At 39.3% G+C, this 16469-nt stretch overlaps 1 protein-coding gene across 1 annotated transcript; it reads right to left on the reverse strand.

Annotated features, from left to right (window-relative positions):
* Window positions 1-1322: 1322 nt before the first annotated feature.
* Window positions 1323-16251, reverse strand: METTL16 (methyltransferase 16, RNA N6-adenosine). Its single transcript, XM_074853557.1, has 9 exons — window positions 15812-16251; window positions 15416-15615; window positions 12966-13106; window positions 9512-9627; window positions 8588-8730; window positions 5486-5555; window positions 3625-3714; window positions 2575-2748; window positions 1323-2481 (listed from the first exon to the last, which is right to left on the reverse strand). The coding sequence occupies exons 1-9, from the start codon at window positions 15937-15939 to the stop codon at window positions 1867-1869; spliced, it is 1677 nt and encodes a 558-aa protein (XP_074709658.1). The 5' UTR covers window positions 15940-16251; the 3' UTR covers window positions 1323-1866.
* Window positions 16252-16469: the final 218 nt, after the last annotated feature.

The following is a 16469-nucleotide window of genomic DNA, read 5'->3' on the forward strand; positions in this document are numbered from 1 at the left end:
ATTTTTTCCCAACACGGATTAGCTTTCCGAGTGCCATGCTCACCTTTGTCAAAGCGTTTGTTTTAAATAAGAGGCCAAGACAACATTTAAACAACTTCTCTGAACAGTCATCCCAATCACAGACTACTGGTTTTCTTTGTAAAAATACCCGGCTTTGTTTAAGCAACACTGAGGAGCGTATGTTATTCGTGGTGTACATGTGAAAGGTAATTAATGAAGCAACATAATGCTGTCTGCTTCAGCAAAACAAGCGTGCCACAAGCACTCGGGCTTACCTTGCAGAGCTTCTTCATCCTTGCAGACAGACTGAAACAATAAACAGGGAACAGCACAAAGCACAAACAGCCTTGCTTTCCGTTTTTAATGGCTCAGCTAGCCAAAATAACCCCTTCCGATTCTAAAACAGTAGAGCTAGTTTCATCTCTCCCCAGTGACATGGACTTTGGAAGCAGTACTGTGAAAATTCTGCAATATCCAAAAAATGCAAGTCTTTGTCCATCACCTGCAGGAGAAGTGCTAAGTAGCATGATACACAACAGTTAACAGAGGGGGAAAATTAAGGCTTTTCTATGTTGCTTTAATTTCAATTTAAGAACACATACTAATCTTTCCAGAAATCTTGACAACTAAGGTTGAACATTCAAAGTGGTTCCAGTAGCATAAGCACAGGCAGCATTTCCTTCTGTCCACCAGGAGTGCATTTTTTATTTGGGGTAACGGCACACACGCTCCACTCTCTCAGAAAAACTTTCTCTCCATGTTCTGTAGATCTCTGTAGAGAAACGGATCACAGCTTGGGAGCCTGACTCCATGCGAAGCCGTGTCGGTGCTCATCATCTCAAACACACACCCTCTCTGCGGCACCCAAGACCCATGTCCCTCAGCCGCTCCTCTCACCGGAACAGGTCCCTGCCCCAGAAGCACTGGGAAAACAGCAGGAGGTAAAAAGTCAGGTGTGGAAGCAACAGTCTTCTTTCCAGTTGCCTTCCTTTGCAACAGCCTAACGCTTCTGTACCCAGCTCTGTCCTGCATAAGGAATTTCTGGCCCATGAAGGTGAGCACATGCTCTCATTCCTGTCATTAAAGTAACCTCTTAAGATTAAACAGAAGTAAAATCCTTTAAGAATACTGCTGTCATTTCAGACAATTATATTTGAATCATCAGTGTAAGGAATGGTCTAATGAAACAGTCCACATAGTTAAATCCTCTTTAAACCAAGCAGCTTAAAGAGCTTGTTGTTAAAACAAAGTTTACAAAACCAGATGCTAATAGCAGGCTCTTCTGTGTTTCAAAGCCCAAGCACCAGAAAAGTACAACGTGATTTTTCTAAAGCGAATATTTTAATTGACACTTAGAGGATGTATCCATCTTTCTACTCTGTAGACAACAGGTTAAATGCATTAAAGGGAAGAGAGGCATACTTAAATTCTTCGTTGAAGACCCCTTGCTGCAGAAAACAATTCCCACAGCAGACTAACCATTTCCTGCATTAGTATTGAAAAAATATTGAAAATATTTCGGTAAAGATTTCTACTTAGTAACAATATATAATTCTATTGCACCAGAAAAAAGACCAGAATAAACACTGTTCATAATTGAAAAGCTCACAGGATAGACATGTTTCGCTTTAACATGTAGTTTTACGACTGCAGGACAAAATTTATTACTTCCCCATCACTTCATGTCCAATGAAGTACACTTCATGTACTTCTTGCAGCTTTGAAAAAGCTATTCAAAGCATTAAAGGGCACTTTAATCATTTTACTCATTTTTTTAAGGGGAAAACCCAGGTTTGGCTAACTGATCCATGAAAAATAGTTTACAAAATTTGAGGACTGATTTACTTTACCAAAGTAGGAAAAGGGCTAAGTAGCAACCAGGCGAAGAATTTGGTTCCGTAAGTATGTGCACAGCTGGTTCATCAAGTCTCTGTTCTGTCCTTCAACCCAGTGCATTTCTACTAATACATCATTTCCCTCTTTCTTCACATTCATTAAACACTTAAAGAGAAAACATCTACTAGTTTCTTTGGGACTTTGTTCTTTTTCAGCTGTCACATTGCTAGCTTCCTCTGAAGAGCAAGGTTCCCCCTTTGCATTACTGGAACCTTTGCCAAGTGATGTTTCTGTCCGCTTTGCTTCTGTCTCCTCCTCCATGTGCTCACTGTGTTCTTCTTTGGCAGCAGATTTTTCTGTTAGCTCATCACCTGCGGTCAAGTGCACATCCTCATCAGGTGCCATAAACCCCATTTCAGAGTCTTCAGTCTTGGGGTTTTCACAGTCCGAATTGTTGCTCACACTCTTCTGGCTGTTTTTTTCCTCTTCCATTGCTTGCAGAGTGTCTTCAGAAGCTCGAGGAAGTTCACGTAATTGCCTTATTCTCTCTCGTTTCTTTCTCCTCAAATGAATCCAGGAGTTTTCAATGGCAGTCACAAACAGGCTAACTTCATCCTTTCCACAGGGAACACGTTTATGCTGAACCTGTTGCAGAAAACAGCAGAACTTCATACTGTCCTCTCACAGTTACGCTTTCAAGTAGGATGTTGTTTCAACATACAATACTTAAGACTGTACCTTCAGATCAGTGAGAATCTTCTCTACCCAGGCTCTAACCACAGTAATAGCTTCTACAGCATCCCAGCCCATAGCTGCAGCTTTGATCGATAACTCTTTGACTGTGGAAGCCAAGACCATAAATGTAATTGGTTTTCGGGGTTTTTCTAATTTTCTTCTTTTAGAGGGAGGTGACTAGAAGGAAAAAAAGAAAAATCACAAAGCTATGCAGTATTAGTGGGATGACTTTTGTACTCAGAAGACATGGGGATTAAGAGTATAATGACTAAACAGTCATTGACATGGCCCGAGTTTCTCTTCACTCCAAAGAGTTTTAGATTAAAAATAGCTAACAGGATCGTGCACTGTATGCTAGTTTGATGGACAGAGGGAGTTTATCTTCAGACATAAGGCAAAAAGCTTCATTAGTTCCTTCAAACTACTAGTTCTCTGAAGGTGAGAAAGTGTGGCTGCTCTTGGGAACAGAGGTCAAGTGCTAGTATCCACATTTTGATTCAAGTTCACTGAAGGTTTACTTGCATCTTCTGTAAGGTTGGTTATTGTCTATACCTATCTTACAGTATATGTACATCTGGCTCCAAAAAAGCAACTGACTCACCTTAGTTAAGGTGAACAAGCTCCACTTATGCTCCTGCAGGTAGGTCTGAGCTAGACATGTTCCTATCTATTTGGTAACAGAATCTATATGGTAAATTAAAACCAAGTTCTCAGAGGGAAGCTTAAAGTTCAAATCTAACCCCAAACTTAACATATTTTTAATACTACTAAATTGCTATTTGAAATATGTTACAAGCAACCCTTACTTTCACTGAAACCCACATGAAGTTCCTGCACAGGCTTCTTTTTTCCTCCCTAAACAGAGGTCACTTAGGAATCACGGGTAACACCTGCCAACAGACTGGCAGCCAGTTAAGAAATCCCACCGTCCATACAGCCCAGCACATCCAACGTTCCAGTCTGAGGGAGAGCAGTTTGTTTCACAGCAGTTATAGCTCATTAGGCCCCTTCCTCAAATAAAAGGCACAAACAAACCAAAATTAAGCTACTTACAGGTACTTGTACATCATCATAGAAACTCCATGCCAGTGCCCATCTCATGGTGCGCCCTTGACAGAATTCAGTATGAGTAACTTTAGGAACCTATGCAAAGAAGTAGTAATATAAAACTTCATTTCATATTAATAAACAACATTGTTTTACTGCACGTTTTCAAATTTTAAAAAATTATAAAGTTTTCATAGAGTTATTTTTCTCATGACAGAAATGGAGAGTCTTTCTGACACGGCTCACGGATGTCAGGGCTGCCTGGAGCTGGTCAGTGCCAAGCCCAGTAGCCATGCCCAGGATTTCCCATCTCTGTCCTGCCATGTCTATGCCCCTTCAGAGTTGTTCAGCAACACACAACAAGACCTGTTTTGTGCAGCAATCCAGCACACCTCCAGCACACATCTGCATTCTGATTGTGTGAAAAACACATCCTTTCTCCTTGTTCAGAACCTGCTCCCATTCCACATCTGAATACTGAACCCATTGCTGTAGCAAAGGAACAGAGAACAAAGACAGTGAAGGGCTGGGAAGCCAAGCCACTCACTTGTCTGCAGATGGCAGAAGTGTGCCCAGAAACACTTGTCTATCTTTGTCCCAAAAAAATCAAGTCCGAACTTACACTGCCTTTAAATATAAAGCTCAGATCCAATGCTAGTGTTAACTAGTGGATGCTGTAAGGCATTTACGTATGGTAAGGAGAATGTGCCAAATACTAGCAAGGATAAATATCAACCATTCCACCTCACTCTGAATTATCAGCTCTAGAGCATAAGCCCCAGGTCTGTACAGAAAAAAGAAAAAAAAATTCTTACTTCTGAGAAATGTCTTCAAAAAGAGAGAGGAAAAGGTGTCTCTATTGTAGAACTTTTCTGCCTTTGGATTCCTAATTCTATCAAAATTTCCAATAAATACAGATGTCAAGACACTTTGAACAATTAAAAGGACTTTTTGGAAGATTTATGCTGCATCCTAACCTGAACCACAACACAGTCTGCACTTGGTTACAGCGAACATATTCCCAGCTCTATTACAACAAAGATTACAAACCTGAACAAAATGAAATTGCTAATTTCAAGAAAAATACAAAAGGAAAACGCAGCTTTTCTATGCAAGGTTCACAAGGAGTTCTCTTACTTTACTGAGGTGCAACAGTTTAAGGATAGGGAATAAAGTCAGACACTTGAAATTTGGTGCCTAGCTCAACATCTGCTTTTGACATTGAGTTTAAGGATTCCCTGTGGCCTGTAGTTCATCTTTCTGGGAATTGATTTCATCATGCATTCTCTTTCCTTCACCTCTCTACCATACACAAAGACAGATCTCACAATCAATTTCTTTGCATGGAAATTAGACAAGACTACACTTCCTCCAGAAAGCCATAAAAAGGTCCTTTGCACAGCCTTCTCACAGCACAAGGCTCGACTTTACTTGGTGCCAGAATTGAACACAAACAAAAAAATGCTGCCGTTTACATATCGTTACAATGTCTTTTACCAAGCAAATTGCTAGACTTCATGGTACCTCAAAAGGAAAGGAAGCTAGAATTTATTTTCTTTTTACAACAACCCTGTTAAGGCTCTTTTAAAGTAGAAACCCTGTATGTTCTAGAATGGATGAAGACATGCTTCTACACGTGATAAAGACAAAAATCTGGAGACAATATGTGCTACTTATCTATCAGCTTTGAATCTACAATAATTAAATCTCAGCTGCTTTAAGTCCCTCCTTAACAAGGAATTGCAGTTTCTTCTTGTAAATAAAAACTCAGTAAAATAATTCAATACTAATTACCCACATGCACTGGAACATAGTATATATCGTATTGAACATATACTGGATATACATGGACTATATACAAACTCACCCCCTGTATTCGAAGTTCCTCTTTCAATGGTGCTAGACTGCATTTCTTCCCCAACATGCAACTGTACCATCTGCAAACAACATATTAACAAAGCATTTTACAAATGCAGATCAACTGAAAATGGCAACTACCAGAAAGAACTACTTGGATCAGAAACCTTCAAGAACAATAGGAGATATAAAAATAAAACAACAACAAAATAATCACACTCTTAAACAGAGACTAGGACATAGTACAACATGGATCAGAACAAAAGGCGCGAAGACAGACTGGACAGGAGAATCTTTCCAAGTTTTTAGGAAATACTTTAAATCTATTATTGAAACAGTGGCTAAACGACCAAGAATCCATTTTAAGGAGTGACTTTAGTTATGTGGAAGATGTTATCCCTGACAATAATTTGTTTCAATTTCTCCACTTTCTTTGGAGAATAAATCTCGAAAAAAAAAGGAATAATCAGCAAGCGCTTGTGCCTCAGAAGCAGACCTACTGACTACCACTTCTGCTCATTCATAACTCATTATCCAGGTTTCCAGCACCTAACCCGTATTTCCAACCAACAGAGGAAAAAAAAAAAACAAATTTATCTTCCCACTTCTGGTGGCACGTATCCTTCCATGCAGCTCTGCATCTTCAGTATCTCCAAACGTTACATCTCTGTTTTCCATCTAAATTACTATTTGAGCTCTACAGACCCCCTTCATACTTTTTTGACTGGATTCAAAAAGGTTATTCGTAAATATAAGGTATTGAAGTACAAAAATTGGGGTTCCCAGTTATCAAGGGACAGTTTCCTCAAGACTGCGCATCTAAGTTGAAGGCAAGCGCATTAAATTGCTCATATATACAAATTAAATATACTGTAAACTAAAAAAAAAAAAAAAAACACCAACTATTAGTGGTATTAAGGGAAAGTTATTTAAATTGACTTCCTGCATAATGCAATATACAGAATTTCATGCAGCAATACTTAAATTAAACCCCAAAATTTCTAGCAAAAATAAACCACACATCTTTCCCCAAATTATGAAATACTGAACCTGCAACTCCTAGCTGAACTGGGGATGGGGGTAAGTCAGTCAAGATCATCTCCCAGCCCAAGGGAGTCTCTGTCTACTAACAGTTCATTACTCATGCCCTCTGACAGAGTTGCCAAACCTTACCTCTGACAAAATAGGAAACAGTATTTTACATAAACTGTTCTTTCTGTAACAGATTCTCTGAGGTAGTTTATTTAAAAACATGAACTGAACCATTCCTAACCCCCAAATACGCAGAGCTTATTTTTCCTAAATACGATACACAGCACGTGGGTATGTTCTATGCCATACGCTATCACTTTAGCAGATCAAGAGACACCTTCCTCTTTCCTAGAGGAGTGGTGTTGCCAAGAAGAGCAATACAGAAAGGATGCGTTCCTCGTAATTCCACATCACCTTTCAAGGCAAAGACTTCTTGCCTTGAGAGTAACAGGTCGTCAAGCAGCAACTTATCTAAAGCATGTTTCCCCTGGATCTACACCCACCATGTGGAATCAGGAACCATGTTCCTATTGAATTTCCAGAAGTCATGGCAGATGCATCCCCTGCCCCCACCTTACAGAATGTCCTCAACTGTATACATGTGCTTTCCAGATCATAGTATTTTACACAGAGCACCACATGCTCCTGTGGAAACTACACTTGTAGAATAAATCCACTACTTTTCAGAATGAACATGTAGAGAGGATAAACATCAAGCTGTAAGTGAAAGAACATTTAAAATACATACCATTGCTTCTGCTCTGACTGCCTCCCCTCACCCATTGTATCGCTGTCTAAATTCAGAACAACTGTTTCAGGTACTTAGTTTTGAAAAATCACTACATTTTAGACATGCGTAAGAGCAAACACACCTAAATGCCTGTCTACATCAAGTAGCCTAAAATAACATTCTACCTACAAACTTTGACAGGAACACCATTTTCCAGTGTGCTTGCTGGCACAAACAAGATTGTTAAAAATTCTCAAAAGTTTAATTCTTCTGGCTTGTAACCCCTTCTGAACATCAAAACCTCTATTTTATCACTCTGCCATATTATCTATCCCCTTTTATAAGATTTGGTGGGTTGACAGAGAAAGGAAGGATATTTAAAAAAAACAACAAAAAACCCACCATGTTTCCATGTTTGCAAAACTGCAACCTGTGCAAACCTTCTCAACTTTTTTTTTTCTTCAAAGCACTATAAGACAGAAGCACTTCTAATAGAGCCAAATGCAGTTTTGCTTTGTCTTGTTTTGCCAAAGACTGAATACGTTCTTCATTTTTTCAGGCCCGTTATTAGAAAACAAATATTCTAAAGAAAAATTTTGCTATTACATAGGTGAAGATGAGATTCTAACGTGATGCTCTGCCTAGAAGGGTCTAAACAAAACAAAAGCAAAACACTTCTCAGATGTACTTCTTTTGCTTTGGGCACTGATGAAGATGTGGTAGTAAACACATAAAATTTTGGCAGCTAAATTTTAGAAGGATATTAAACAAAAGGAATCTTCCAGAAGAGCTAGAGGAATAATGTACAGCATTGGGGGAGCAAAAGTCTGATAGTCAGAAAACTGAAGATGTGCCATCTGCTGATCTTGTTCAACAGAAGGTCTCGGTATGGTTTTTATTGTGGCTTACGTTCAACCAAGGTAGCGTTCAGTACAACAGTACCCTTTAGCAGGCAAAGCTGCAAGTTACCAAAATTTAGCCAGAAAAAGGTAATTAACAGATAACTAGGCAACATCATAAATCCTCCCCCATCCCAGTAAGAACGAATCCTGACCGTCTTTAGCAAGTATGCCTGCTAATTTGCAAGCTGTAAGGGTCACTGGTACAGGCTTTCTTTGCCTTCTGCCTTTAAATATCTCCAACAATGAGTTGTAATTGTTTGATGCTCAGAAACAACTAATTTTACATAAACAGACTAATTACTGATGTGCATGTATCATTAAACCAACCAGATACCACTGGACCACAGCTACATTCCTTACTCAAAATACTATTTTCACATGATTTTTGCCAAAGAAGCAAATAAAAGGTGGGTGGGGGTTTTTTTCCCCACTGGAACAAAGCACTTACCGTAACCTCTTTTTAAGTTGTAAACTATCATGAATAATTCTTTTGACAAATTCTAGTTCTCCCCCCTCAGCCATGATTTCTGTGATCCCTCCAGTATTTACAGAACTGGGTGGCGGACGCCGTGGATTTCGAGAATTTACTCCCTGGATAAAAAAAAACATTTGAGATAAACATTTAATTAATTATTCAGCTGCTTTGTACACTGCTTCCTGCCTCAATCTTTAGTGGGGAGCAAGCATCACCACCTCTAGTTATTCTCCCCCCATCAGAACCATGGATAATAGACAAAGATACGTTTGAAATAAGCGTAACTGAGTGAATTTCCTACAATCTCAAACCTACGTAAGTTACTTGTCACACATCAGTATCCTGCTTATATGAAATACGTGGTTTCGATACATATAAGACATGCTGGTTACATGCACCTACACAATTATAATCAACAGTGTTTAATTTCAACACTTAAATCTTTTTTCTACTGCCCTAGATTACAGAGTTAAGTTTCTGACTATATTCAGAGGGTATTGCAAGAACTGTTCTGAGCTGTATGATATTGCCTAAATCACTAAGGAAACAAAATATACAGACACGCATGATGACAGAAACTAATTCCTCTGTTTCACTGTTACGCAACGGGCGCTTCATTTCAGATTTACTAGCTGTCTACGTTCCAAACTAATTCTCTAAGACAGTAAGAACTTGTGAAAAAAACTCTACGGGTCATCCTCCACTTTAAGAAGGTTAAGAGTTAAGTCTTTCAAAACTCCTTTGAGGTGGGGGTTGTGGAGGAAGAAGACTGAAATGCTATTTCATAATGATTTGAGATTTTCCACTCAACCTTCACCAAGGGAAGAGGTTAAATTGTTGCTACGTTCCCACTCACTGAGCACTGAAGCACATGCAACATTTAGTTTGTTAACTCACCTTCGCTTCCAATTGGTTGGCAAAAAAGGGGGGGTTGCACATGCAGAAATCATAAACGATCTCAGATTCTTCTTTCAGTGCATCCATTAGAAGAGTCTTCTGTGGTACCTTAACCACTAATAGAAAACAGGGATTTGGTCAGTGAGGAACTTCATATTTTATCCAGCATGCCGTTTACGTTTGTGTTTCTTGAAACAATACACTGTATAAAAACTGTACATTCTAAACAATATTTTCTACAAAAAAAAAGTAACATATCAGCATGCAAATAAACACTTCAGGTTAAGGATTGGCATACAAACAGCTTGTATTTTTATACACAATAGGAACTGCTTGAGTTATTCAGAGTTCTCTGATGCAACTACAAATACACTTTTAAGTCCTTCCACAAATTAACACAGGTGTCAGTTAACTCCCCCACAGGCTCCTCAGAGATAAAGAAATCCCAGTTCAAATAATTTCAAGATATGGAATTCTAGAATGGCACTCTAGAAAGTGTAATGTTTGGTCTTTCTAGAGCATAAAACTAAGAGAAAGACTAAGATAAAGCTATTTTCACTGAAGTTACACAGCACCAAGACTAATCTTATAATAAACCAGAATTACTGTGTTAGCAGTACTATGCATCCTGCACAAGAACTGTAGTCTCATACAATTTAGAAGGATCACAATGAAATAAAAAGATTAAAGTTCCTTTCTGGACAAATCTTCTGCTTACTAGGGTCCACCAACTTATTATTACCCATCACAAGGATGAACACAAACATCCCACGTAGATCTCCACTGTCTTTTCCCAAAAGCTATACAATTCCCTTGAAAACTGTGGTCAAGTCCTGTTACACATGTCCCAAAAACCACAAGAACTCCAGCCCAGGGAACAGGAATTTAAATATGGATGAAGTCCAGTTAAAGCATGTACAAAGGTTATTACAAGCAGGACTTTACCAGTCCTGCAACTCACGGATAATGCACATAGAACAAAGATACTTAGAACGAAGGCAGAAGGCATGCCTCTCTCTTCCTAACATTTACTGATATAGTTTATCACCATCCTAAGAATATAAAATTGTTAGGGTAGCAGGCAATTACCAAAATTCAGGTTATATATAGCAGGAATAATACCCAGAACATCCACTAACTTTAAAGCTGCAGCTCTGTAAGTCACAAGCATTTCAGAGTCCAGAAATTTATAGTCGAGATAAACAAATTCTAAAACCCATGAGAATAATAGTTCATTTTTAAAATATATTAACACATTGTTCCCCGTTTTATAATCTTAAACTTATAAATTAAACACTTAGCATTTCTCCTTACATTGTTGTTCACTTAAAATTGTTGACATTAAAGTCATCAAGTTATCTCTGTAGATATTTGTTCCCCTGCTTCCCTTATAACATTAAAAAATAGTAAAACTAATACAATTAATAATAACTAAATACAAATTACTAAATACAAATTACACATCACAGTCAAAGCCAAAAGTTCTTCAGTCCGGCATTACATCAGTTGGACTGAAGGTTTTCAGGTTACAGTCTTCCAAGAAATCACTAAATGTCTCCAGAAGCTGCTCAGTGCACACTTTTGGCACTGAGGTGTAACATAGCAGTTGCTGTTGCACACAGAGGAGACATTTACTTATATAAATGCTTTGAAATATCCAGCCCACGGTTTTCAGAGTATTTCACTGCCCTTCTTGTTAGCAATACCCTTTTCAATTTTATGGAGGGGGAAAAAAAAAAACAAACAAAACAACATGGAATTAGTTTTTATAGTAGAGAAATCAGACAACGGCGCCAAGATGAGCAGAACTCTGCAAAAAGATTATGTTAATTTGAGCAGTAACACATGTTCCATGGCACATACTTTCTAAAATTACTGTAAAGTTACTTAGAAGATGACATCAAAGAATATCACATGCCACCTACATAGCTGACAGTATGTGATTTTATTTGGAAATAAGAAAGCAAATAAAACAAACAGGAAGCAAACAATATAATTATCATGTCACAGAGCAAGCCTAATTTACCTTACAAGTAGTTTGAAAACTTCCAGAGTCCAAGTTCTTGAAAATCTCTTAACCTATCATGACATACAGGGTATTGATTTTTTTTTTTTTTTTTTTTTAAATACCAGCAAATTCTGGCCATCATCCCATTCCAGTAAAATACACAACTCGGAACACCATATAATTTTTCTTAGCATTTACAATCAATCCCCAGGTTTATCAGTTTCTGGTTTGCACATATAGGAGAGATTCCCTCTGGAAGAAAGTAACTACAAGCAGTATTGCACTTTCAGCCAAAAAACATTACTTTTTTTTCCCCTGGGAAAAAAGAAGTTACGATGCAATTAGTAAATCATCACCACATTACTGCTGCTTTTACTATCACTGAATTATTTTTTTCATTGAAGTTAGAAGAACAAAGGTTATATTCCAACATGATCTCCAAATGAAGCTATTTGTCAAAAATTTCAAGACAGACTCTTAGAAGACAACAAAAATTGTGTTTTAAAAAAGAACAAACACAGAAGTACAGAAAGATTCCTAATCTGACTCAAAAATGCCTGACTAAACAAGTTACTAGCTACAGTAATATACTCAGTTTTGGGAAGACAATTCAGGCCCAGGAGTTAAAAAGTGGCAGCATGGATCATTCCCAGGCAGTGTCTGGCTGAAGGTACCACCAGTTACTACTACTCTGCTCACCAGCAATCAGTCATTTACTCCAGCTTATCACCTTTGGCACTACAGCTTCACATGAGGCCTCTTCCTTTGCCAGAGGTTTCTGCAGTCTAGTGAAACACCACCACACCACTAAAAATCCTATGATGGCAACGGTAACAGAAAACTGTCATTGTTCCACATCAAGTTCTGGATCTTCAAGACTGACACGGAGGACTGACCAAGGTGACAGCATTTGGTACTTTCAAAATCCAGCAAGAGTAAAGTTTTTGTTTCAGAGCTGAATAATGGACTTTTATGCTTTTTAGTGTACTGAGTTCCCACAGAAGATTTTCCAAGGTCACCCACAGACCAAGTCTGGCATACCACTACTACCACAGGCACGTTAGGACGTCATTCAGAAATGAGGGTGAAGGATTCTCTCTGTACAAGACAGTATATGTGGCAGTGTCACGCAAATTATCTGAGGGGAGCACTCCAGGTCTCCTAGCAGCAGAAACAGCATGAACTCTACAAACTACTTCAGTAATCAGACAAAAAATATGGAGAGGAAAACACCCCAGGGTGAAGTTTAACTTCCAGCTTTTTGTAAGGATGTGTAGTTCTCCATCTACACATCCCATTCTAGACAAGCTGTGACTTCCTGGCTTAAGTATCCGCAGACCTTAGCAAATGTTCTGCTTCAGTAAAAACAATTGAGCATGTATTTGGCAGGAATATGGATTCTGATCACACCATTTGTATGCTACTAAATACCCTATTACATCATACCTTTTATAAGATCAGACAAATTATTCTGTTCCACATTCTTCTTGGCATAATTGAAGCACATATCATCCACTTCTGTTGCAAGAAAATACCAGCCATTCAACGTCGCTCCCAGCAATGGGTAAATGCAAGATGCCCCTGTCCCTGTAGAAGTGAAAAGCCATGAGAAAGGCAAAACGAGTCTCTGGTGTTATATGCAGTGTGGCTGTTAACTATGAACTTTTTTACAACAAAATGAACTAATTTCAAGAAAAAATTCATCACTGATCATCTAATACTCAGTTCTTTAGTGAACTTTATTGTCTTAATTTGCAACACAGCATCGTCTAAGATGCACTTTTAATAAAGAATGTAATAATCTGGAATAAATTTTCTAGTAAATGATCAAGTTCTTTTCAAGCTATTTTTTTCTATATGGTAGCAAGTAATTTATATAGTGAAAGCCATACATATTCTGTTTGTACTAAGAAATAGTATTTTCACAAATACATTTTTCTTCTGCATTTTTCTATTATCCACCACAAATAAATTTAGTTTGATGCATATAGCAACCACAAAAAAAATTACATTCTGTTCCATCAGACTGTTCTTCCCTAATATTTAAAAAGATCAAAGAAACAGGGGTGCCAATTAAGAAATCTAAAAAGATAGCCAGACAGATAAAAACTTGGCAACAAAGAGAAATATATGCTAGCACAAAATGATTCCTTCTCGTAATTATGGCATATCTAGGTGATTCAATTACCAATGACAGTCACATTTAGGATTAGAGTGAATGGATACAAGGAAAGGAAAAAATATCTCAACACCACAAAACTTGAATTCAGAGATATATCAAGACTCTACTATTACCCTGACCTACTGAAACACAAATAACAATGTCTGTCAGTAAGCAAAAGCATGCCGTTCTTTTCAGCACTCACGTAACATCCCTCTTGGATGCCTTACTGCTTTCCCAAAGTTGGAACAAAGCTCACTGCAAACTCAAACTGAGGATTTTTCAATATTTGGAGGACTTAAAGGATCTGTCTCTTCTACTTAGTCACCTACAGTGATGAAGTTCATAGAAATTGTTTTCAAAAATGCAACCTAATATCAAATGCGCAGAAGCTGGCTAACAAGTTTAAAAGCTATGAAAGGAAAGCAGCTGCACACACACCATGTGATGATATAAATCTTGTACCCATCACAAATCCAGCCAAAAATGCAAGTCAGTAAATTTCAGGAATTAAAACAAAAAAATCATACACCAGGAAAATATTCATATAAAAAGTGGCGTGGTAACTGAGATTACTTTGAGGAAATCAGTAAGTTTAGCATTGTAATGTCAAGCATTAAAACTTAAGTTAAGAAGGAAATTCCAGCTTTTCTCAATTTCATTATGAGTTTACTTCAGCACAAAACAACCTTCCAAAACAAGCCTTTGAAATCGTAAGGGAAGATTCTATTGACAAAAATAAAAGAGGTGAACTAAATTCAGGTACTTTTTTAAAAATTTGTAAAAAATCACCAAAAATTGGAGTGCAAATATCAATTTTATTATCTGCATGTGAATATAGTTTTTTGCTCCTACAGAAATTGCCTTTTTTGTTTCTAATAAAAATTAAATTGTGTGCATCAGTGTACATCTTATAAATTCACATCTACTGAATAACTGTTCATACTAATCCAGATATTATACAGATATTGTCCAGTAATTCAGATATTGGAACTCAACAAGCTGCAATGCTCCTAGACACGTGCACTAGACAATATCATCTATACCTGGATGCTGAGGCCAGTTTAAAAAAATATTTTGTTTTCAGCAACATACAGGAAATCTTTGACCATCTAAAACCAAAAGGCAGCTTTGCTAGTATGTGCCTCTGTTTCTAATTAAGCCACTTTTACAGTTCAGCTCATGAAAATATCTGCATTCAAATAGATCAAAGTTTAAAAAAGACAAAGAGTTCATCTGTCAAATACAACTGAAACCACGCAAAAGAATTTGTTTAAAAGGAATGATAGAAAATACTGCTATGCAGCTTGCAAACTCTCTCATACAGACATCCAAAAGTAGAAGTAATACATGGCTAATATAACATAATTCACTAGTTAGAAAACTGAGAAGAAATGCCTTTTTTTTTTTTTTAATTCCTTTAGAATGACGTTTCTGCCCGTGTTACTAGCAGTGTGATTTTTGTATACCACACAAAGCTACAATCAAAGAGTTCAAGGCCACGAAAAGCCAAATAACTGCCTGCTACGGCCATTCTGGTGTTTGTGCAGAGAAATTCTACCCACCAAGAAACCAAATAAACCAGTGGAGTCAGATTACCCGTTTCACCATGGCGAGCACAGTTCAGAATTTTTTTCTCTCTCAAACTTCACGTTTCTACAGATGTGTAGCAAATTTTATCAGCTAGTTTCACTGACAGTAAATAACGAATTGAACGTTTTGCCTCTCCAAGTACCTATGTCAATGCCCCGCCGAAGGACTTGCTTAGCAGTCTCCTGATGACCGATGAGATCCTCCACCCAGTGGATGTAGTTCAGCCTCAAGGGAACGGTAGGAATAAGCCTTTCCACGGGGATGTCAATCGTAAGCCCAAAATCCTCCTTCAGGAGGGTGCACGTCAGAGCTCTCACCGCCTCAGGGTCCTTGAAATTCAGGCTGAAAGGCACAAGCGGGGGTTACGGGTGCCAGCGTCCTCTCCCTCGCCACTCCCCGGGGGCGGACACACACACACAGACAGACAGACAGACACACAGGGCGCTCGGGAGGCGGCGGGAGCCGCTCAACAGTCCCCAGATGGGGCCTGGCCGGGCCTCCGCCTCCCTCCCGCCACCGGCCGCCGCACGGGCCCTACCTCACCCTGCCGGTGAGGGTGGTCTGCACGTGCTGCTGGAACTCGGGGTACTTGGCGGCCAGGTAGGCGAAGTCGGGCGGCTTGTCCTTGTAGCGGTTGCGGGCGTGCATGGACTTGTTGAGGGCCATGGCGGCGGGGGGGAGCGGGGGTGAGGGGGAGCCGCCGGCAACGCTGGGCGGCCTCAGGGCCTTCCCCGCCGCCCACCGACCTCAGCGGCGGCCCGCGCGCGCCCCGCCCGCCAGCTCCCGGCGTGCCCCGCGGCCCCCTCGGGGCGTACCAAGGCGCAGTGGGACGCGGGGGGAGGCGGGCACCGCCGGCACCGCCCCGCTCAGACCATCGGCCGGAGAGAGAAGCGACCAACGCATTTTATCATCTAAATGTATCTGCGGGCCCCATGGCTTCAGAGTTAGGTACTCAATGAGTAATAAAGGCAAAAGGAAAAAAATACAACGTTCTGTTTTTCTGGCGGCTGCAGCATGAGGAGCCTCCGCTTTCGTATTCACCTGCCCAAGTCACCTTTCGTTCCCTTGAAGGGATCTTCAACATTGTCTGAAACGCCTCAGTCCTGGATTTCTCTGTAATTAATTCGGTGCATGAAGTCACTGGTGACAGAGCAGCAGCCCGTGGCCGACTGCTCACCTGCTTGTGGCTTACCCTG

Source organism: Strix uralensis, chromosome 2, assembly GCF_047716275.1.
Source record: "Strix uralensis isolate ZFMK-TIS-50842 chromosome 2, bStrUra1, whole genome shotgun sequence".
Taxonomy (NCBI): domain Eukaryota; kingdom Metazoa; phylum Chordata; class Aves; order Strigiformes; family Strigidae; genus Strix; species Strix uralensis.

Coding starts and splice junctions, on each gene's coding strand:
- METTL16 (XM_074853557.1), bottom strand. CDS start 15,939: ATGGCCCTCAACAAGTCCATGCACGCCCGCAACCGCTACAAGGACAAG. Junction 9,628..12,965: donor TTTGTCTGATCTTATAAAAG/GTATGATGTAAT, acceptor GTTTTCTATTAG/TGGTTAAGGTACCACAGAAG. Junction 8,731..9,511: donor CCAACCAATTGGAAGCGAAG/GTGAGTTAACAA, acceptor TTTTTTATCCAG/GGAGTAAATTCTCGAAATCC.